The sequence below is a fragment of the Microtus ochrogaster genome, chromosome 1, assembly GCF_000317375.1.
Source record: "Microtus ochrogaster isolate Prairie Vole_2 chromosome 1, MicOch1.0, whole genome shotgun sequence".
NCBI classification, from domain to species: Eukaryota; Metazoa; Chordata; class Mammalia; order Rodentia; family Cricetidae; genus Microtus; species Microtus ochrogaster.
In genome coordinates, this window is record NC_022009.1 from 75,404,606 (window position 1) to 75,426,827 (window position 22,222).

At 43.7% G+C, this 22,222-nt stretch overlaps 1 protein-coding gene across 3 annotated transcripts in view; it reads right to left on the minus strand.

Annotated features, from left to right (window-relative positions):
• Positions 1 to 22,222, minus strand: part of Dock4 (dedicator of cytokinesis 4) — a 393,633-nt gene that overhangs the window by 102,185 nt on the left and 269,226 nt on the right. For all 3 annotated transcript variants that reach the window (XM_013347825.2, XM_026782419.1, XM_026782413.1), the window contains exons 18-25: positions 22,095 to 22,192; positions 21,918 to 22,001; positions 21,643 to 21,743; positions 20,073 to 20,154; positions 18,706 to 18,876; positions 13,753 to 13,945; positions 3,801 to 3,928; positions 1,419 to 1,553 (exon numbers count right to left, since the gene is read on the minus strand). In XM_013347825.2, the coding sequence (XP_013203279.2) occupies positions 1,419 to 1,553; positions 3,801 to 3,928; positions 13,753 to 13,945; positions 18,706 to 18,876; positions 20,073 to 20,154; positions 21,643 to 21,743; positions 21,918 to 22,001; positions 22,095 to 22,192 (992 nt within the window). The remainder of the gene's footprint in view (positions 1 to 1,418; positions 1,554 to 3,800; positions 3,929 to 13,752; positions 13,946 to 18,705; positions 18,877 to 20,072; positions 20,155 to 21,642; positions 21,744 to 21,917; positions 22,002 to 22,094; positions 22,193 to 22,222) is intronic.

Here is a 22,222-nt window from a genome sequence, read left to right on the forward strand (position 1 = left end):
CCCAGAGTGGTGGCACTGTTTGGTGGAGGCTATGAAACTTTTAGGAAGAGGAGCGTGAGTGGAAACAGTACATCACTGAGGGAGGGCTTTAAGAGTTTAGAGCCTTGTCTCACTTCTAGTTTGCTCTGCTCACACAGGAAACAGAAAGAAGCCATAATATATATCCACAGGACCTGACATAACATTGTGACACAAAGACACTCCAAAGATACCAGCTGAGCTCCTTCTGTGTGGGCCTTCTACAGCTGGGCATGGGAACTACCCTTATGGGCCGTTCACCAGGGAGACGCCCTTGAAGAAAACTAATTTTCCATTTGCAAGTGTTTATTAGTTGGAGGTAGCTTCTCAGTGAGGGATGTGAGCATGTGTCCACTTCTCCTTTTCACCCTAGAACCCCGTCTGCTGCAGACCCATGCAGGCCCTGTGCATGCTGTCTGGGTATTGATTTCCTGATGTTCTCCATCCCCTCTGGTTCTTACACTCTCTCTGTCTCCACCTGCACAAACTTCCCAGATTTCTTAACTTTTAAATAAAAATGAAAATCATTTGCATTTAGACCTTAACATTCTCATACACCCACAGCACAATTTGTGAAGCCAATAGCAAGTATTTAGTTAATGCTTGTGTACATAATTTATTGATGAATTTTAGAGCATCAAGTGCCATAGCTACAAATGATATCTCTTGTTTAGGAGAATACTGTTAAATACATAATCATTTTAAAAGTCAACCTCATATGAGTTCTAAAATAGAAATTCCTATGTATATGGATAATTCGATGGTGGAGTACTTACTTGCTTGCCTGCCCTACATGAAGCCCTGGGTTTGCCCTCAACACTGCCATGAATAAATAAACCCTGTATATGGATACACATACAGCGTGTACAGACACATATGATACTATCTGATGTATTATATCTTAAGACTTTGCCTGAATCAAGCTATGCTAACATCCTAAGACAAATGTTTGAAAGCTCCTTAGAATTTGCCAAGTTAAACCTTCTCACTTAACACTATCAAACAGAAGACTGAAAAAGTTAAGGTCTTGATGAGTCGTGGAGAAAAATCCAGAACTAGCACACAAGGCCTCTTATTCCGGTTGCTGTTGCAATTTGGGGAATGAAAAGTTACCAAGTTGACTGGGGATATAAAAGCAGAGACTAATTTAAATTTAGAAAAGAAAAGAACTAATACCAAAGTTGTCTTTCAGAAATTCAGACCTACTTATTAACAGCATCTTTCCCTACAGGCTTCCTAGTTTAGTTTTTGTATAGCGAAGGCAACCCCTGGTGCTCTGGCTGTGCTCACAGTTCATCCCAAGGGCCAGGTTTCCCACAGTCAGACTAAGACCAAAGGGACTGGAGCTTTCCGAAGCACAGCCAGGGCCTGTGTGTATGCCACGTGCCATAGGATCTTACAGTGACATCCTGGAACTGCAGCCGCATGGCAGAGCTGGTGGCTTGAGGCCGACTGGTGATCTCCAGGATGGTCCTGAGCAGGATATCCAGCAGGCTGGCCACTATCACGTCTATTTCCTCCAGCACAGACTTTTCCTTGGGAGGAAGAAAGAATAGCACGCTCAGGAGACTGACTTTGCATGTACCAAATCTTTTTTTTTTTTTAATGGACAAAGAGAGTTCATGCCCAAATCTAAAATGAAAGACTCAGAGAAGTCAAGATGAAAAGAGATATAGACCTCAACTAAAAACAAAAATGGCTTTGCAGAACACAGAGCTCCAGAGAGTAAAGGCTCATCCCAAAGCACCTCATTTGGCTATGCAATGTGAAGCTGAGACACAAACAAAAAGAGGCAGAAATATTGTTAAAAAAAAAAAATCCAATTCTGAGGCCAGCCATCCTCTCTCTGAGGAACCTGAGCTGGCCTCTCTGGCTGTGGTCTTCCCTCACAGTGTGATTCCCTCAGGTCCTCACTGTGCTTACATAGATCTTTCTAGCACGGCAGTCACACAGATCATGCTCCAAGGCTTGCTATGTGCAAATGATTATTCTTATAAGTTTTTTTTAAGCCTACATGTAAGCATAAGGGACTAGAAAGCAGTCAGGATGAGTATCCTGGTTACAAAGAGCCCTGAGGTTAGTAGTCATGGGAGGGAGAGAGGGAGAGATGGCTCAGTGGTTAAGAGCATTGCCTGCTCTTCCAAAGGTCCTGAGTTCAATTCCCGGCAACCACATGGTGGCTCACAAACCATCTGTAATGAGGTCTGGTGCCCGCTTCTAGCATGCAGACATACACACAGACAGAATATTGTATACATAATAAAGAAATAAAATAAATAAATAAATATGAAGTGACTAACACTATCCACACTTCAGGACTCCAGAGAGAGTATCTACACTGCCTACTTCATAGAAGACATGGCTTCTTAACATATGTGCATGAGAAAACCTGGGCAAACTGGCTCTGGGCAAAGGATACTTTTAAAAACTGTATTTGGGGGATATATTTGTAATATTTGCATGAAAATTCCCAATTTCTCCAAGTGAATTGGTTTCAGGTCTAAATTTATTATGCAAAGTTCAAAAATCTGATTGTAATTTCCAAATTTAAATAGAGGAGAAATAGAAAGAAGTCATCTCTCCTGCAGCTTTTGGCTGTTAGTCTGTCCAGTGACTGGCTAGTTTTCACTCATGGTGACCGTATCCCAGCAACCTAGTCAGGAGGGACTTGGATCTTTGTGGTCAAGTGGTCAGACGGAGTTTTTAAGCCAGGCAAATGGCTTCTCCCCGCTGTCATTCTCTGTCCTGTTCCCCATCGTTACTGGGCTTCCGGTAGCGGGACAGTGTGCTATCCCTTGCTGTGTATGAGCTGCTCATGACAGGTTCAGATCCAGGTCTCACAGTTTCTCTAAAATGCCACCCCTGTTTCTGCACCAGCAGGGCTCTCTTTCCCCACTCACTCCCCTGGGGTTGTTCTCATCCCTGCTCTTCAGAAGTCGATCACAAACACTGAAAGAATGGGGAAAACAGCACAGACTTTAATGCGGACTGGGGCAAACTGGACACTCAGCCTTCACTGTTCCAACCCCTCCATCAACCTGCGGCCGAGGAGCCCAGTGTTTGACCAACAGCCACAGACTGAGGGAAGGAAAACAGGACACCCTCCCTACTCAGATTTCAGAGCAGACACTGAGCTGAACATAAACCCCAGACATTGTTCCATGTATAAGGAAGTTCCATGTTCTCACTTTGCGGGGCACTCTAAACTCACAGTAATTATACTGTGTCAAGAGTCAAGCAAAACAGGACTCCTTAGAGCCATAAGGGAAAGACTACAGCCAGGGTTGTAACAGCTGGACTATAAGGTACTTCTTGTCTCCTGGGGGCTGTCCTTTGCTTCTGTAATTTCTACAGGACTAGGCCCAAAGGTCATGGCCAACTTCTGAGCATCATCACGTGGCCTTTCCCAGATCAGATCCAAAACACCACATCATGCAAGCAGTAATTTGGTTTTGCCACACAGCCTTCATCTCACCAAGATTTAAGACACATGTGGGAGGCTTTGAGATTGCTAATTTTTCTCACTTGGTGCTCAGTTCTTCCTTGAAACACACCTTTAGGAAGCCAGGCTATTCAAGGTCACTCTAAAACCACGATTACTTTTGGATTGTTTGTCTGTTTTAATTCCTTCTGAAGAAACCCAAGAAGTTCAGCCTGGCTGAAAATGGAAAGTGAGTCTCTGGGCACTTCTCAGTGGCGTGACTTCTTGGAGGACATTTAAGATTTTATTTATTTGCAGAAGCATTTGATGAGAACCACACACTCTGACCTGCGGTACTCACTGAGCTATTTTTCTTGATGAGACAGAATACGTTGCTAAGGATACGTGCGCACATGATCAAGTCCTTCTGTTCTTGCAGGTGGATGTGGAGGTGGTGCAATACGACAGGCAGGAGAATGTACCTCGAGTCTGTGAGAGAGGAGCCATTAGTGTCGCCGCTGCTTGGGTTCCGCACAAGCCTCAGCCGAACCCTTTCTGGCTGTTTAATTCCATTTTGATTGTCAACCTATTAGCACACGGTGGTACAGGGGCCCTAGCCCTATGAGTTTTATATTAACAAAAAGGAATACTTTCCCCCAGTGCACGATTCCTGTAGTCAATAGACCTCTCTTACTGAGCCCTAGTTTCATTCCTGTCTATCGCCCCATCCTGAGGGTGTTTAACCTCCACAGTCCTACATCAAATGTTTCTCTCGCTGTCTCCCACATTCTCTCTGAGGCAGAGCACCAGTGACATCTTACTATGGTAGAGGAGGACTTGGCTGTGTCACCTCCCACCCCGCTGCTGACTTTTCGAGAGCTACTGCGCAGTTTCTGGTTAACATTATGACGATGCGTTCAGTGCTCCTGTTGTGATTTCTGGGCCTCAGCACAAGACTCTGTTTTTGTATTGCTTTGTTTTTCTCTTATCACTTTCAGAGTTAGTGAGGAACTATTGTTATCCGTGGTATTTGTATTAAGTACTACGTGCCTTGCCTTGGCCCCTTCAACCTGAAAGGCAATGGTTCTCAATATGTGGATCGAACAACCTTTGACAGGGGTTGCCTAAGACCATCGGAAAACATAGATATTTACATTACAATTCATAATTGTTGCAAAATTACAGTTATGAAGTAGCAATGGAAATTACTTTATGGATGGGGTTACTACAACACTAGGAACTGTATTAAAGGGTCACAGCATTAGGAAGGTTCAGAACCACTGCTGTAAAGTGTCCTGTACTTGGGGAAGCTGTCCTGATTTCCTCTCATCTGAGACTTCAAATACATCCCCAATGGGACCCTCTTGATCTTGCCATTCATATTTTCCCATGTTTGTGTTCCATTTTTCTGGAGATTTCTGTACTTCCTCACCTACCCTTTCTACCTATTTCTTACTTCTGCCATTTTGCAGCTAATGTCTTTGCCCAGTGCAGTGTCACGGGTTTGGAACCTCTTCAGTCACACCCTCCAGTCCTTGACCCCCTGAGACAGCGCACAGCCCTCTGGGTAATGGGGGGGGTACTCTCGGCATTATCTTTTTCTTTCAAGTGAGTTCTTTCTATGTTCTCATTGTGGCCTTTGACTTTTACATGGGAAGATTTCGCTGCACCTGGTGGCTTTGCACCATCTGCTCCTCTTTAGAAGCAAGAAACAACAACAACAAAAGAAAAAACAAAGAAATGCACGTGACACAGGAGCGAGGCTTGGGGACTCCTGTTTCTCTTGATGTCTGCCACTGTACCCCCAGTGCAAGGACGCCTGGCTTTTAGTTAGGAAGGGAGGAAGGGAGGAAGAAAGGAAGGGAGAAAGGGAGGAAAGGAGGAAACTTTACACAGAACTGCAGGCCTTCTGTGAGCAGCACACCCCAAATGGCACCTTACTTATTTACACAGCAATTATCTGACAAAAAGAAGCAGGAACAGAACCTGGAAACGGAGGAACCAGAAAGCTCTATGTAGTCATGTTTAATTGGGAGAGAGGGCAAAGTTCATCTGATAGGGTCCCAGTGCTAGAGGGATTTGATTTCTAAAAACTCAATTTGCAGCCAGCTGTTAAAATATCTATGAGCTAGGGGTGGAAAAAGGGAAACAAACAATTCACCTGTGTTGAATAAAAACAGGCATGACCATCTAGTCTGGAGAACTGCTTTGCTCCAGGGCCAAGGCAACCAGTCAGTACAAAATATAGGATTAGGAGGTCAAGGCCTAACAGTCTGAGTGGCTAAAATTCTAATTCTTACCTTCATAAAAGAAAACAGGCCAGACACTCTCATAAAACTGAAAGTTAAAACCAAGCCCAGATCCCCTACAGGTGAAGATAAACGGACTTCGTATACACTAAAGCTAGTATTTGCTATATAGATTCTGCCTTTGAAAGGGACAATGCTGTCATACTCCGAGTCTCAGACAAAACTCACAGAACACAGGTCTCCATGGCTGCAGAGAGGGGGGACCCTTTGGTTTGATGTGTATCCACTGAAGTGGATAAACCTAGCTGTTGGGAATTCTCTACGGCACAGACTAGGAAGATTGTGGACAACCAAGAATCTTTTGATATACTCCTCCTTTAGCTTAGTTAGAAACAGCCTGTCTTAGCTCCCTCTACCAACCAGCTTTAGATAAGGATCGTTGGTGTTGGAATCTGTCCAAAAAGGGTGAGGTTTGCCAGGCTCAAACTGCTCATCACTCTCTACAAACTGGACCCCAACATGGACCGGCCATCAGGAAGGCACCAAGGAACTACTGGGACTGCTGGAGGGCAGAACTACTCTCCACCCAAAGCATGGCGCTTAGCAAATGTCTGTCTGTGGAGAAGCCCCAGACCTGGGAGGGCCTGAAACTGGATTAAAGCCACCAGGAAGTGAGTCAGAGATGTGCGAACCTGGAAAGACATCTCTTAGACACTGGAGCACATACAGCACACACTTGGTAGACAGCACAGTGCTAGGGATGCTCTGTGTGTAAACTTGTACATGCACCCAAGTGGCCTAAATTCCATGAGGACACAGCACAGAGGCCATATGCTTTCCAATCATGCTCTCTACTCGCCCCAAACTCCTACCCCACGTTCACTGCTGTGATGTTATTCTCATGCTCACCCTTAGATCAGAAGTTGCTTTCCCTATAAGATTAAAGAAAAAATATATACATGCATGGCTTCAGTAGCATTTACTATTACATACCAATTCCTAACCATGACTCAGTGTTCACTCACAAAAAGCCTCTTTAACACCTGAGTGCACTAAATGATATTAAGGAAGTGAGAGACAGATTTGCCTTTAAGATACGAAGAAAACCCTGCTCTCTGCAGCTTTCTGTGGAGATGGGAGAGAATGGGCACTGAACTGGACATTTAATTATTTATCTAGAGTTGTGCTTGCTGATCCAAGAAGGGAAACACAATAAACTATGAGCCCAGTAATGGAATAACCAGGGTGGGAAGGACATCTCTGCAAAGAGGAGAGTTAAACGGTACCCTGAAGAATACATGAAGAGTGAACCCAGGAAGACTTGGAGAAAGTGGATTGCAGAGAGAAGATGGGACAGAGCAGACAGGCAGGGACAGATGACTACCCTAGAAGATCAATTCTGATGCATGGCCCCCAAATAAACAAGAGGGAAATGACAGGGGTTGGAGCAACACTGTGTGCTGTTTCCAAGGATGATGCTGGTCACACAGAAGATAGGAGGAAGGAGATGTGGAAACTAAAGGCAGAAAGATGTGTCAGCAAGGCTGGGGACTGGGCTGTGGGGGAGATTTTAGGGCAGATGGGAGCCATGTGATGAGTGGCAATGAAGGGTAAAAGTGAGAAGGAACGTTGTGCTTGCTATCGGCAGATAGGAGCACACCACGACAGAGAAGAACGCTGCAACTTCAATAGCAGACCAGGGGAGAGGAGGAGCCTGGGAGATGGTGACGTGCAGAGGTGGAACAGCTGTTTGTTGAGGTTTGGAGCTCAGGGTAGGATCTCGCCTTGAAACATCAATTTGATATTGGATCAGGGACACATGGGACATTGAGAGGCTCTGGGTAGAACGGACCTCAAGCCTCCCTCAGATCTCACACGTTGCCTGGCAAAGTCCCCTCAGCACTAACTCTGCCACATCTTACCATAGAACCATTTGTTCAACATCGGCTACTCTGCTAGATCAAAAAAAGACCAAGGGCAGAGACTGTTTAACTTCCATGATATTTACGATTTAATTTCATATATGACTGTAGGAGCCGCTTGGGGAAAGAAAGGGTTATGTGTGGGGTGTGCAAGCTGCGGATGAATTGTTCATATGCTGGAGGATGGCCTCAAACCCATGGGAACATAGGCAGCACTAATGGAATTCAGAGGGATATTTAAAGAAAAAGACATGAGCCCTGCGTGGTGGTTTACGCCTTTAATCCCAGCACTGGGGAAGCAGAGGCAGGTGGATCTACAGAGTTGGGTCTACAGAGTAGGTTCCAAGACAGCCAGGGCTACACAGAAAAACCTTGCCGCATATATAATAAATAAATAAATAAATAACACAAGAGAGAGGATTGGAGGATGGGAATGGGGAAGTACTGGGGGGAGAATTTGGAGAGTGGAAAAGATTTAGGTTGATATGATCAAGATACAATGGGTATGTAGGAAATTGTCAAATAATTACAAAATTAAATAAATATATGCAATACATTAAACTTATAAAGTTAAAAAGGAGTATTTACTGGATAAATAAGTTCTATTAGGCAGTGGAAATAGGGCCTGGCGTCTGTCTTTACTGGACACAGCTCAAATGGGATGAGGGCAGAAGGCACCTGATCACAGTCCAGCACATCTGCTGTGCCCATCCTGAAAAGCATCTGGATGAGGCTATTCCTGTCACAGCGCCAACCGCAGCAGCTGCTGCAGCACTTAGACTGGCCCTGCACTTCATTCCCTTGAAAATCTGGGCCAGTGTGGGTGAGTGACGATGGAGCCTCTTCTCCAGAGATGCGCTGGCTGTCACAGGCCAGTACTAAAAACTCCAGGACCATGGCAAGAGAGCAAAGTGGAGACTGAATCCTGAGTACCCAACATGAAGTTACAGCTAACAGATTCCTAAGCCAAGTCCAAATTATCATGGGGTAAATCTGTGACAAAATTCAGGACAGTCTACGGACAGCTTGTGGAAATGGTTGACTATGGTTCAGGGATGTGGAGGGTGTGTAGAAAGGCCTTGGCCCTTAGTCTTCCCTCAGGGTAAGACTGGGAAAGAAAGCCGAGAACAGGGAAGGGGTTGGGGTAGGGGTAAAGTGTCCAGAGAAAAGGGGACAGAACACTAGTGATCCTAAGATCCTAAGTAAGTTTTTATTCTTTGTCATTCTTTATTCTTCTGTTTGTTTAACCCATTGCCTCTGTCTCATTACTCTCCTGGGAATTGCTTTTATAATATATTTTTATAGTACATAACTAAGAAGAAATCTCCATTAAAAAAAAACCCAAGACCTTTATACTTTTTCAACACATGAACGCAGGTCTAAGGAGGGAGCATCACTGGGTACTCATCAAGTAGAGTAAGGATTTTATTCTTGAGGTTAACAAATTAACATAGAAACCTAATCAATCATTATGCCAATAATTCCTAGAATATGCTTTAAAGTAGCATTATATTCTATTTTCTTCTCATTTATATCTTAATCTTTAAAAAGATTTACATGTCTGTGTGCTTGTGTGAGTGCCTCTCACGTGTGTGTTGGTGCCCTCAGAGGCCAGAATATGGCATCGGATCCCCTGCGGCTATTGTTACTCACAGTTGAGTAACTGAACTTGGGTTCTCTAGAAAAGTAGCAAGTACTCTTAACTGCTGAGTGATTGCCCCAGTCCTTTCTTATTTTCTATTACAGCTTTCACCCGTCTACAAAATTACGGCTGTAACTGGGGAGCCCTAAAGGGCTATTCCTTCTGAAGACTTGTGCATAGAATTGCTACCATAAGCTATCTGAGTCTTCTTTTTCCAGGTGAAAGCGGGGAGTGCTGGCAGCTTGGCACCCCGAGAACTGACAGCATCTCATCCTAGAGTGGAGGACATGGCTGGCGTGGGGGAGCCCAGCAGTTGGTTCTCCGTGTCTGACTCTGGGGTCTAAACAAGCTATTTTAGACACTAAACAGTGGCAGTCCATTCCTCTTCTGCTGCAGACTGCTCAGAATGCCCAGGACAGAGGGGCATCTCACTGTGGAGCAGGCAGTCAGGTCTTATCGCATGGCATGTGTCTGACACACAACTGTTCAATCATAAGCAAATAAAAATACGACGTTCTCTAAGGGTGGCTGCCGATTCCTGCTAAACAGATACCAAGTAACAGAGACAGAGCCACAGCTGACTCTTAAAGCTCCTACAGAGACTCTCTCTGATCTGCAGCACAGGAGACTCTCACCGCCTTTCCCTGAACGCCCCCTCCTGACTCCCAGCCTCCACACCTCCTCCCACGCTCTACTCACCAGCTCCCTTCCCATCATTGCCAGAACAGTCTGCTCTAAAATGCAAGCCTCCTCTACTCGGTTTCTCTGGAGAATATTCCCCATACAGGATTCTATTACATCTTTAATTTACAGAACATTCTAGGTCTCTTGGTGGGCTTATCCTGCTAGGGTCAAATTCCCAAAAATTAAATTTTATTTTCTTAACATGTGGTCCAATTGTGGACCTTCTTCTTTTTATGGCGAACACTAGTCCCCTAGACAGATTGTACACTTGGTCAGATTCTTCCTGCTTCTGTATCATGAACCACGCCCCTGCTCATAAAAGCCAACCTCAGTAATAAATTACGTATAGCAAGTGTCTTGGTGGTGTTTACTCTAGGTTGGAGATGTGGAGCTGTCATGAAGAGAGAGTCAAGAATTAGTCCTGTGTTTTCAGCTGAGGATTATCGCTTCGAACACGCCCATCCCCACCATCGTACTGCCATCTCTGGGTTACAACTCAGTCGAGAAAGAATCATGCTGTGATTTCCAGTCCTCGGGATGGAACCCTACTGCATTGCTCTGGTTTTCACTTTTAGCTTTCAGAGTTATTGAGGAATTATTGGGATCTGCGATATTGTATATTTAACACTATGTGCCTTTCCTCGGTCCTTCCAACCTGTAAACAGGGGTCTCAATCTGTGGTCACGTGTTGTCCTCTATCTGCTTGCTATGTTGAGTGGGCTACCCGGGGGCCTTTTGTGTTGGGGTTCTTTGCTCACCCTGCCATGCTTATAGTTACAATTTTATATTGTCCTTCTTCTAACCCCCATCTAGTTATTTTCCTCCATTTGTGAGCTCAGGCATTTATATTATACATTTGGTTTTCCTCCCAATATCTTTTCACTCCTGAGGGTACCATGAATCAACCTGCTCATCCCTTGAGTTCTCTGTGAGAGAGTTTGAATGCCATGGTCACTTGGGACTCTCTCTTGGTTTCCCTACTATGGGAAGTGGCCTGTGATTTAAACACGGCCGTTTCAATCTTGGAAGACACCCAGGGACACTTCCTATTTTTCTCTGTGAAGACAGGCTTCTTCTGGGTATGTTGTACCTTATCGTTTACACATGACAGCCTTTGTTTTCTTCCATGATGAGTCAGCGAATGTCAAGCCAAGCATCACTGGGCAACTACGCTGGCTGTGAGCGGCTTCTGCTTCTCCATAATCCATCAAGGGGAGTGTGGCCATAGCAAGGGCACCCAGGCTTCTTAGCTCTTCTACCTCCTCCATGCCATATGGCAACTCTCCACTTCCTAATCCTGACTGGGCCTCTCCTCCAGGGCCAGGCACAGACCCTGCAGAACATCTCCGGAGCAACCTTAGCAAATATCCTCACCAACTTTTACAGAGACCTGAGTATCTTAACTTCTGAAATGTGTTGGCGTCTTTTCTTAAAAAGCTCTCTGATCTTGCTTTTTCTGTTTTGTTCACTGAAGGTCAGGAATTCAAAGGAACTGTGTCTGTGGAATGAATAAAATCCTCTCAGATAATTTCCTTACTGTTGGAAACCTATTTTATGACCTTAGCTGACCTTTTCGTGTAGGACTTTACCTAATAAAGAATCATCTGGTCCGTCTATGGGAAACAGAGCCGAAATCACAATTCCTGTGAGACAGGAGTCAATCTTCCTCAGTTTGGAGAAAGCAGATTGATGCCTGAGTTAAACTAGGGACTTGGTCAGCCCCTATCCATCCCACACCTCTGCTCTTAACCCTAGAGGGGTCCCCCAGCTGCAGAAACACTACCCTTTAGTTCCAAGAGACAAAAGTTTGGAAACTACAGAAGGAAGCAGTATCTTTCCCTGGAGCAATGGAACTCAACCTTCTGAACACTTCGACCCTTTAAAACAGTCCCTTGGGTTGTGGTGATCTCCAGTCATAAAATTATTTTGCTGCAACTTGGAATTTTGCTTCTGTAATGGAACATTATGTGAATACCCGTGCTTTCTGGTTTCCTAGGCTATGCCTAGGGAAGGGACATGTGGCCCCAAAGGAGTCACGGCTGACAGACTGAGGAGCACTGCTCTAGAAGGGTGGGATTTTTTTTTCTTTTAATCAAGAGAAATCAAAAGTAGTAACTTTCTTTTACATCGATTGGAGCATTTTTGATTTCAGCAAAAGGAAAAATAGAAGACATTAAAAACAAGTCTTCCTCAACAGGAGAACAAAATGAGTGATGATATAGTAACTTAGTAAACACTAGTATTTTATAACAGTAAAAGGTATGCACTCCAGCTATATCAGCATGGAACAACAGCCTACCATTTAAAACAGAAACAAAAGAGTGACATGCACCATGACATTTAAAGATGAAAGAAAATGGAAATGTGTGGGGGACAGGTCAATCAGCTTGTCTTATAATGAAGGACTAGAAGATAGCACCCAGAATCTCTGAAATTCTGGAAGTTTCTATAAAGAAAATATAATGTGAAAGGAATGGACTTTCTTTTTTTTTTTTTTTTTTTTGAGACAGGATTCCTCTATGTAGCCTTGGCTGTCCTGGAACTTGCTCTGTAGACCAGGCTGACTTTGAACTCAGAGATCCCCCTGCCTCTGCCTCCTGAGGCCTGGGATTAAAAGGTGTATGTAATCATCAGCTGAGAAAATATAAAAGTAATGAATTCCTTAATAAAAGACCTAAAGTAAATACTTGATGTTAAGATTTGTTCATGATTTACTTATTTGTTGTATCTTTCTCGGTATGCTTAAGATGGTTTATGACAAAATGATGTATTTTTTCAGTGTCTTTGATATTATATACTCACATATACATTCAAATGGAAAAATAGCTCCAGAAAGAATCTATCTTAAAAACTTCTTAGCTGGTGAATCACTTCAAGTATGTTTTAAAATGAGGAGGATACTTTATTATTTTCTTCAGAAAAAGAAGAATCTGAGAAGCAAGATAATTTAAAGATACCTAGTAGAGCAAAATCCATCTGGTAACTGACAGCTTGATGCTGGTATACCATAAAACACAAGAATACAAAGAACTTCTAAACATTTTTAGAACACAAACTAAGGTGGTTTGGGTGAGGCTCATCTCTTTGAATATTTGGTTCCCAGTGGGTGGACTGTTTAGGAAGGATTAGATGTGCCCCTGTTGGAGGAGGTGTGTCACTGGGGGTGACTTTGAGTTTCATTCGCTCACTGAACATCAAACGTTTGCTCTCAGCTACCGTCCTGCCTGCCTACTCCCCATTACGCTTCATGCCGTGATGATCACAGACTCTGAAACCCTCTGAAACTGTAAGCAAGCCCCCAATATAATACACCTTTAAAAAATAAGTTGCCTACATATAGTATCTCTCCAGAGCAACAGAACAGTGACTAAGCCAGTATCTACATATGAATCTCAGATGGAAAAGGTAGCTTTTTTCTTGCTCCATATAACAGGAAATCTACAAGGTGGGCAGGGGAATCATACCCATACTACTACGAGCTGTGATTACAATCGATAATTTATTCAGTACCTTCCCCACTTCCCTTCTTTCTTTGGTCATTGGATCTCACTATGTGTACTTTGCTCAAACTATCCCTAAACTTCCGGATCCGCCTGCATCAGTCTCCTAAGTAGCTGGAACTACAGGGGTGAGGCATTGTGCTTGGCTTATTCGGTCTAGAAATGACACTTTGCTAGTCACACTTTTATATCTAATGGATAAACATATTTCCCATCCAAATTGTTAGACTTTGGGGAAAGTATTTTTCATTTTGAATTGCTCCTTTGACCTTTGGACATAAGCTATGGAAGAATGGCTAGAGAGTCGCCACCGTACCTGGGTTGGTGTAGAGCTGGCTCTCCACGGTTTTGCCAATGCACTGAAGCTTAATTGCCTGCAGGGAATCATCCACATGCATGATGGTCGGCAGGCTGCCCAGAGTGTCCTGCACCAAGTTGGCCACTTCCCGGACATCAAAGAGCTTCAGCAGTTCTGAGTACACAGCCGGAAAGGAGCTTAGGAACACAGCCTGAAAACAAGGAGGGAGTCTGCATAAATTATTGATGCCATAAAAATAAGATGTAAAATGTCACCAAGTTTAAGGACTGTCACAAGTATTCTTAAGGAGAAAAATAAATGAGCAAAAGCTCTGTCATCTAGAGCTCTAACCGGCAAAAATTTCAACCAAAACAAAAGTGTGTGGCAGATAGGAAAGGTGTTAGAATTTAGAAATTGTGTTTAGAATAACACAATAAAAACTGAAGCTTTTGGAAAAAGCTCCAACATTAGCAAATGACTGGCATCTACCCCACCGAACCAGCAAAATACAGCCAGCCCAGCCGTATTTGCCGAATACACATGGCTGAGTTCTGAGCTGTGGTCACTGAGATTATATTTCTTTTTTGAAAAATTTTCTGAACTTCTCATTTAAATCTCATTTCCCTTTAAGAAGCCAGACACACCGGTTCCCTAAGGCATTTGGTTTGTGATTGGGGAGGAAACCCTGGACAGAACAAGAAAATGTGGCTATACGTAGCAGCCTCGCTTCTAGTCAGCACTGTGACTTTGGGAAGTCCTTTCGTCCCGTGAGCTTTAGTTTCATGGCTGTCAAAGAAACAGATCGCTAGAGTAGTTCCCCACATTGTTCCATGTATGTAAAAACCACAAACAGTTTTTAATGAAAACAAATCTACTTATCATTTTTTAGAGGAAAAAAATCAATATGATTATTATACGCCAAGAGGCATAACTTAAAGAAAAATATCTAAAAACAAAATCAAGTGGGCTAAGATCGAACATTGCAGGGAAGCCTATGTGGAGCCCAGAGAGGGGAGGCAATGGAGCCATCAACCAACCTCACATCTGCCCAAGGAGGTGGGCCATGTATATATAACATGCCAAGACTCCTGGACAAACTGGTTTTCTAACACGACCCCCGACTGTGTGCTTGAGTGGACATGTTCTGATGATTCCAACACGGAACCAAATTCAAAGCTCCTAAGCTTAGTGCTTATTCAGTGCAGCACAATGAAGAAGAAGAGCCAAAACTCTATTCCTAATGCTAAAGCTATCAACATTCACAAGATGCAATAGTTATGATTCTTTACTCTTAAAGATTATAGATTAACAGATAGGACTGAATGCATTTATGGAAACCGTATAGTGTACATCAGTATCAGGCAGTCAATAAAAATATTATTTTTTTGTAAATAATTTTAACTTTTAAATAATTGTTTAAAATCAAGGTGTCATGTGGGGCTGGGCTATTCTCAAACACACTGTGTAGCCAAGAACAACCTTGAATTCCTCCGATCCTCCTGCCTCCTCCTTCTAAGTGCTGGGATGACAGGCTTGTACCACTATCTCTGTCCTGAGGACGGAACCTAGGGCTTTGCTAGTGCATTCCAGACAAGCAGTCTTCCAACTGGGATGAAACCACATATTCTCAAATACACTTTATTGTGGCTTCTTTCTATTTCGAAATAAAAACAGCATGCTTGTTCTTCAAAAACTATGCTTGAATATTCTTAAAGTGAGTAACTTGGATTCCCTGCTAAAGACTATTTATATAATCTTCAATGTACTATGCAAAGAACTGAGTCATAAAAATGAAGTAAAATCAATAAAAGTAAAATAAGAAAAATCAACGAGCCTATATTTCTGATCAAGAAAGTCAAATTCTCTTTCTCAGGTATCCCTTAAAATATTCCTGAATTCTGTATTATACTTCTTTACTTCAAAAAAACGGTCTGAATATGCCTGAAATGTAAAGTCCCTTCATCATGTGGCCACAGAAAAGCATGAGGCAAAAGGACTTTATGATGAGGGCGGGAAGCCAGTCGCAATGGGACAGATAAAAGCTATCCTTGAAAATAATAAAAGTACAATTTGGTTTTGACCTTCCTATGCCCTGAGACAAATCGGGAAAGATAATTGCAAGGAATTTGCAGCAAGGTCTCGGGCCTTTGCTCCTTCTGCCCTTCTTCTCCAGGAGGGTCCGGGGCAGGAGTCAGTGCCCAGGATGGGAAGTAGAGGTCCGTGGCAACACCTGCTGAGTTGGTTGTAGGTAAGGACTGTCTAAGGGAGGGCTATCCAGGCAGGCGTTGTTGTCAGGTTGGATTTTGGCTTGGAGGAATAAATGAATCTCCCAGGCCTAAGATAAGCAGGCCGATTGGGTGGCAATCCCTTGGCCTAGTTGAGTGCTGGGAAGGTCCCTTGGCCTTCAGGAAATCAGAGTCTGCCCTGGGTTGTAACTCATGTGGGAAAGACGCCCACAAATTCAAGTCAGTAAGGTAAGTTTCTGCTTTTAACTCAGCCAAGAAATGTGGAGCAGTGGGATCCTTGGTTCTGGATGATGCAGATGAATTCTAAGATGACCTTTGTTCCTGGTAGCTTTGCAATTACTTTATGTTACATTGCAAAAAAAAAAAAAAATCTGTAGAAAAAATGAAGGATGCTACTTACCCTGACTCTTAAATATAGAGATAACACAGATGGGCCTAACCTAATCACAACCCTTTAGGTCTTGTTGTTGTTTTTGGCTTTTGGCTTTTGTTGTTGTTTCTCATTCAGCTGCAGGAGAAACAACTGAATATAGAGACAACACAGCATACGGCTGCTGGATTTGAACAACCATATGTGAACACCATTCCGAGCAGCCTCTAGAAGACAGAGCACCTCCCGTTCCTCCAGCCTTTACTGGCAGACTTAAAATTCTGCCAACAGCCTGAAAGGTCCTGTTGTTTTCCAAAGCCTTCAGGAAGAAATCAAGTCCTGATTTTGACTCTGGGAAACTCTGAGGAAAGAATTCAACCAAGCCTTTGTAGAGTTCTGACAGACAAAACTTCAACCCAATAAATAAAGGTGGTTTTAAAGCCATTGAGCATAAAGTATGCCAGGGTCAACAGAAAAGTAACATGTCACATCAACCAAATTATTGCCATCCTACTTTTTTGAAGAACAGTGTAAGGTCAACAGTGAACTGGTACGGGAAGGGATGGGCCATTAACCTTACTACCAAATATCGGGGGAGGCAATGTCCTTTTGTTTATTAAAGGAAACCAACCTCTCACAGTCTTACATTGACTCTGACTTTGCATCAAACTAAAAATAAAGCCATCACAGAAAATGATGCAGAGTACAGAGAATGACTTCAGTGGGATCATTAGCATATTCAGAAACTTTCTATACTCAAAATCTAACAGCCAAAGTTGTCTCTAAAGCTTGACTGTGGAACAGAACTCTGAAAACCAAGAGCAATAAGAGTCAGAATGTTGTAAAAACAGCAAGGCTGCTATACCCTGCAGAACCATCACAATTAAAGGTACCTGGTCTCCAGGATTAAAAAATGGTTGAAATAGATGTTTCAGGTGAAACCCTAATTACAGAGGCTTTTGTACAAGTAGTAAATCCTGAGAACTCTAAGGAATATGTGGTAAGCCTACTGAATTATTCTCAAATTATTAACTGCTGCAAGTCAAGTCTAGTAAGGTGGATGTTTGCTTTTGAGGTCTCTGGCAAGTTCTCTGATGTGATTGCATTAACTCTGGAATACAAAATGACATTTAAAAGAGCCTGTGCTAGTCAGGCAGTAGTGGTGAACACCTTTTATAGCAGCACTCTGGAGGCAGATGCAGGCAGATCTCTGTGAGTTTGAGGCTAGCCTGGTCTACAGATCTAGTTCCAGGACAGGCTCCAAAGCAACACAGAGAAACGCTGTTTCGAAAAAACAAAACCAAACAAAACAGCCTGTGCTATATGCTGGCCCAGATGGAAGATAACTCCATATCTATAAGGAAGAGAATGACAAGACCTGCTGCCTGCACAGTCAAGAAAAGCACAGTGCTGTAATCAGAGACTGTGGGCTTCTGGTCCTAGGTCATTGTACAGTAGGCCTTCCACATGCCATGACTCCCAGTCCGTCAACACTGGAAGACCCAGTTTGGTCTAACCTTTGATTTTAAGCTCTTAGCTTTCTAGCAGAATGGTGGGAGGCTGCTTCTCCACTTGACAGGGTTTAATGAAGCCATCAGGATTAAAAATATAAAAGGAGAATTAAGAAATTACAGAGAGACATACCAAGACTTATCTCTTGGAATGCATATAAGGCAATGCTATTTTGAACGTAGATGGATCCTGAACTTGAAATGCAATAATAAATACAACGTGAAACACAACAATAAATACAAAAAGAAAATCAGAGCCAGGCATGCTGGTTCCTATCTGCCAACCCAAGCCCTTGAGAGGTAGAAGCCAGACTAGGTCACACAACACCCTGTCCCAGAAGAAACCAGCCAACGTATTGGTGCAGGTCTGCATCCCAAGCACACACACATGTTAGGCTACTGCCAGTAATAGAATTTGGCAGCATGGGCTTGGTATTGGTCTTAGACCGTCAGTCTTGGGAAGGTTACAGTAAACAAGATAAAAGAAAGCAACATGGAATTTAGCAGAGTCCAAAAGAACGATGCTCAAAATGAGAGATTAAAAAGCAATATGAGGCTGAAAGAAAAGAAGCAGGACGGACTCGCTCTAGTGAAATTCAGCCCCCCCCCTCAGTTGAGGGTATGTGTTTTGCTGAACGGAAGCATGGTTGATGCAAGCTGCCTCTACTCCAGTGTGGGATCTGTGATGGAGCTGCTTCTGCTAGGCCGGTGCTTAGAGCCCCAGGATCTTCAAAGCCTAACCAGGTGATGGGTAAACTACAGGAGGAAGGCAGCTAGGCTGCACATTGAGCTGGTGAGTGAAAGAAAACAAACTGTGGTTGTTGCAGGGATCGGAGGTAATTACCTGAGACTGAGATAACGCTCCGGCCCCTTTGCTCTCTTGGGAAAGGAAGAAACGGACAGACATAAGGAGCTCCTGGATGCAGCAGCGGAACTCCTCTTCATTTTGCCCTCCCGTGGCAAGGGAAAACAGCCTTCGCGACTGAACTATGTACTTAAAAATGTATTCTTGTGCCTTGAAAAATATAATGTTAGAAAGTTAGCTTCAAAGAACTCTGAGAGTATTTATGTAACAATGACATAGCATAGAAAAATCACAGAACAGTGTTAGACTTTTAAATAATTCATCCAACAACTGGAGGCGCAGTGAGGGTTTGGAATGATATGCATTTAGAGAGGAGAAGCCGTTCTTCTTTGATGCCAAAGGAGCACAACATGTTGAAATTTCTTTATAATCCTAAAGTTAGAAACGCTGAATATTTTTGATCTTCAAATAGTTATGTTTTTAATTTAACTGACGAAGCGATGACTCTCTTCAAAAGTAACTTGTCACTTAGCATTTGGTTTTCAAACAGACCAAGAGAATAAATTGATAACAAAAGAAAATGTCCATTTTGTGTATGCATAAAACTTTATGTATACATTATCTCCTTATCTACTGACAGCACATACAATAGTGTCAGTGTGAATCAGGGGAACTGCTAGGGCTAGGACTCCCCTTGAAGAATTTCGATTTTTTTCTGTGGCAGTATTGGGGCTGAACCCAGAGCCTCACGCTTGCTAGGCAAGCACATACTACTGAACTATGTCCCTTGTCCCAAATCTTAAGAGAGGACTGAGAGTTGGAGTCTATCCTGGGAGTCTACCGTACAGAGAGGGGGAGGGAAGAAGGGGTAGGAAGAAGAGGAAAGGAATTCAGGAGCTGGGAACTTGTATTCTTCCACATGCTGGAAGGTTATGTTAACACCACTGTGGGCTCAGTACACTGGGTCAATTATGAGACTCAGTTAAGCCTTGGGTGTCTTCATTTTGATCCCTGTTAGGTGACCCTATTGTCTCATCAAACTGGGGATAAAGGTTTCTCAGAAGCTCTGTCAGGGGTATGAAGCAGACAGACACTTCCAAGTTTAATTAGCTGCTCATTTGCAGCCTTTCCCTGTGTCCCTACTTCTCCTGCCCATCCTGAATGTCATCTCAAGGGACAGGAACCCAGAGGAGCAAGGATACAGGGCCCAGCACGTCCAGTGAACAGGTCTGGCAATGCCCCTTTCTAATTTCATCAGCTCAGGAGCAGATCTTTGAATTGGAATGTCAGGAATGTATCATCACCAATTACTGTCTGTGCAGAAGAAACCAATTAGGCCGCGATCATCTCGCGCCAGCTTCGCGAGCCTCTGTTAGCGGTTCTCAACCGCGAGCGAGCGCCATTACCTTCAGCACCTCCTGGATATGCTCCTGCCGCTCCGCTTCTGTGATCCTGTCCACGTACCACTTCAGCACCTTGATGAGATCTCTGAGGCACGAGCAGAAATGTGCAGATTGCAAAAACGGTCAGTTCTCAATTAAATGACAATCAATTTGACACAGCCATGCGTCAGGAAGCCACTGCCTTCTCCATACGGTCTCCTGCCAGGCTGCTCTAGGATGACTTCATTGAAAACTGCAGGTCCACATCATGACCGGCTTTGACACTTAAGACGGAAACACAGCGCTGCCCACCCAGACTGCCCTCAATCTGGAAATGTCCTGCTGACCTGAGAGCTGTCCTGCGCAATCCTGAACAAGCTCTCATTGGGGTTCTTCCTTCACCACCTCTGTGAACACTGCAAGGGTGACTTTTAGCTACAGGTGAGGAGAGAGTGTGTGTGTGTGGGGGGGGAATGAAGACAAACTGGTCCACGGCAAGCCACACTCCTGCAATCAGGCCAGCTTTCTCACCAAAAGAACAAGGCTTACTGGGAAAGCATGCCCTGGAAGGCGCATTTCCAGAAGAGAAAGTGGCTCTCTGGTTACTGGTTTATTGTTTCTTAGTTTAAGAAACAAAGCCAAGAGTAAATAAAGTAAATAACAAAGCACCACTTGTGAGATTGCAGTCTCACTGGAATAAGAGCATTTCTAGGGAACAGCTCAGTCGTAGTTTGGGTTTGGTTTTTTTTTTTTTCCGTTTTCTTCCTCTTTTTTTTTTTTTTTTAAATGATGGAAAGACAAAACAAGCAATCACAAAACCCGTGCACTTCAAGTTAGCTGGCCAGACTCCATTTAGCTAATCCCCGGCCAGGGAACAAGTCTTCACAGAAGAGCACATCGCACAGGGCCTGTTGTCTGCCTGGAGGCGATTTCTAACTAGGCTTTCTGGAGGCAGGCAGGGCTGAGGTAGGGCATCGCTCACGGCCCTTCGCTGTCCTTATATAACCCATGAAAAAGAGGCAGTCACATCTAACCGTAGATGTCAATGAGTAAATGGCTTGAGTCCGGGACCAGGTCTGTCCATTAGAGCAGCGAGCAAAGGCACTCTGTAAACACTAATGGCTGAATGCACGACCTGGAACAGGGATGAAGGCCAAGGTTGCTTTCTGTTTATAGTTATTTGTTTAAGTCATACATAAGGGAGTGCAGTATAAAAATAGGACTTCTACAGTGAGAAGGGCCGTGACATCTTGGACCAAAGCACACCAGGTGAAATGGGGGTGGAAAGAAAGGTACTAGGTTCAGGGACAGATTTCAGGAGTTCTTGCTCCTCTTTCTCCTTCTCTTCCCTCCTGCACCTTGTTTCTTCTTCTTTCTTCTTCTCCTCTTCCCCTCATCCTCCCCCTTCTTCTTTCCTTTTAATAAAATAAGCTATAGCCACTGAGCAGGGGTTCTTGAGGAGGGAAGACAGGACTCTGTAGCTGAGCTTCATATCTGCCCCTACTCCCCTATGTCTTCCTCGGCAGTTGCGTAGGCTTCTGCATAAGTGGAAGAGGCACAGCTGCTACACCAACTGCATGGTAAAGGGCCTTACCTGTACGCAAGTGCTCCAGCAAAGTGACTCTCAATATAAGTGTCCATGACAGGCTTAAAATGATGGAACTTGCTATCCTGCAGCAAATTTATTATGTGGACCTAAGAAGAAAAGAGTTTTATAAAACTGAGTGCCAGTCATTTCTTTGCCTGTTAAAAATAAAGAAGGAAACAAACTCTTACATTATGGAGCGGTCATTTCTGAGACAACCTTCCTAAAGCCAAGATGGGGAGGCACACTTGTCTCCTACTATTATCAAGGAAAGGTAAACTTACCAAAGAATCAAACACTTTAGAGCCATATTTTTGGGAATTTTCATCTAATATTCCAAACAAGGTATCCAGTGTGTCTTGTAGGAACTGTGGATTAAAGAAGCATAAGGCAATGAGTAGGCCCCACTCTCGCCCTCCCAGGGTGCTGGGCGCCCAAGCGGTCAATGAGGCAGCGTATACCTTTACTATCTCCGAGCCATCGATTTCTTTTAACTTAGAGAGACAGCCTGTGATCTTGTCCGGGTGGGTTCTCCACTTCAACAGATCAAGCATATCACCTTTTCAAACAGAAAAGGAAGATTAATTGC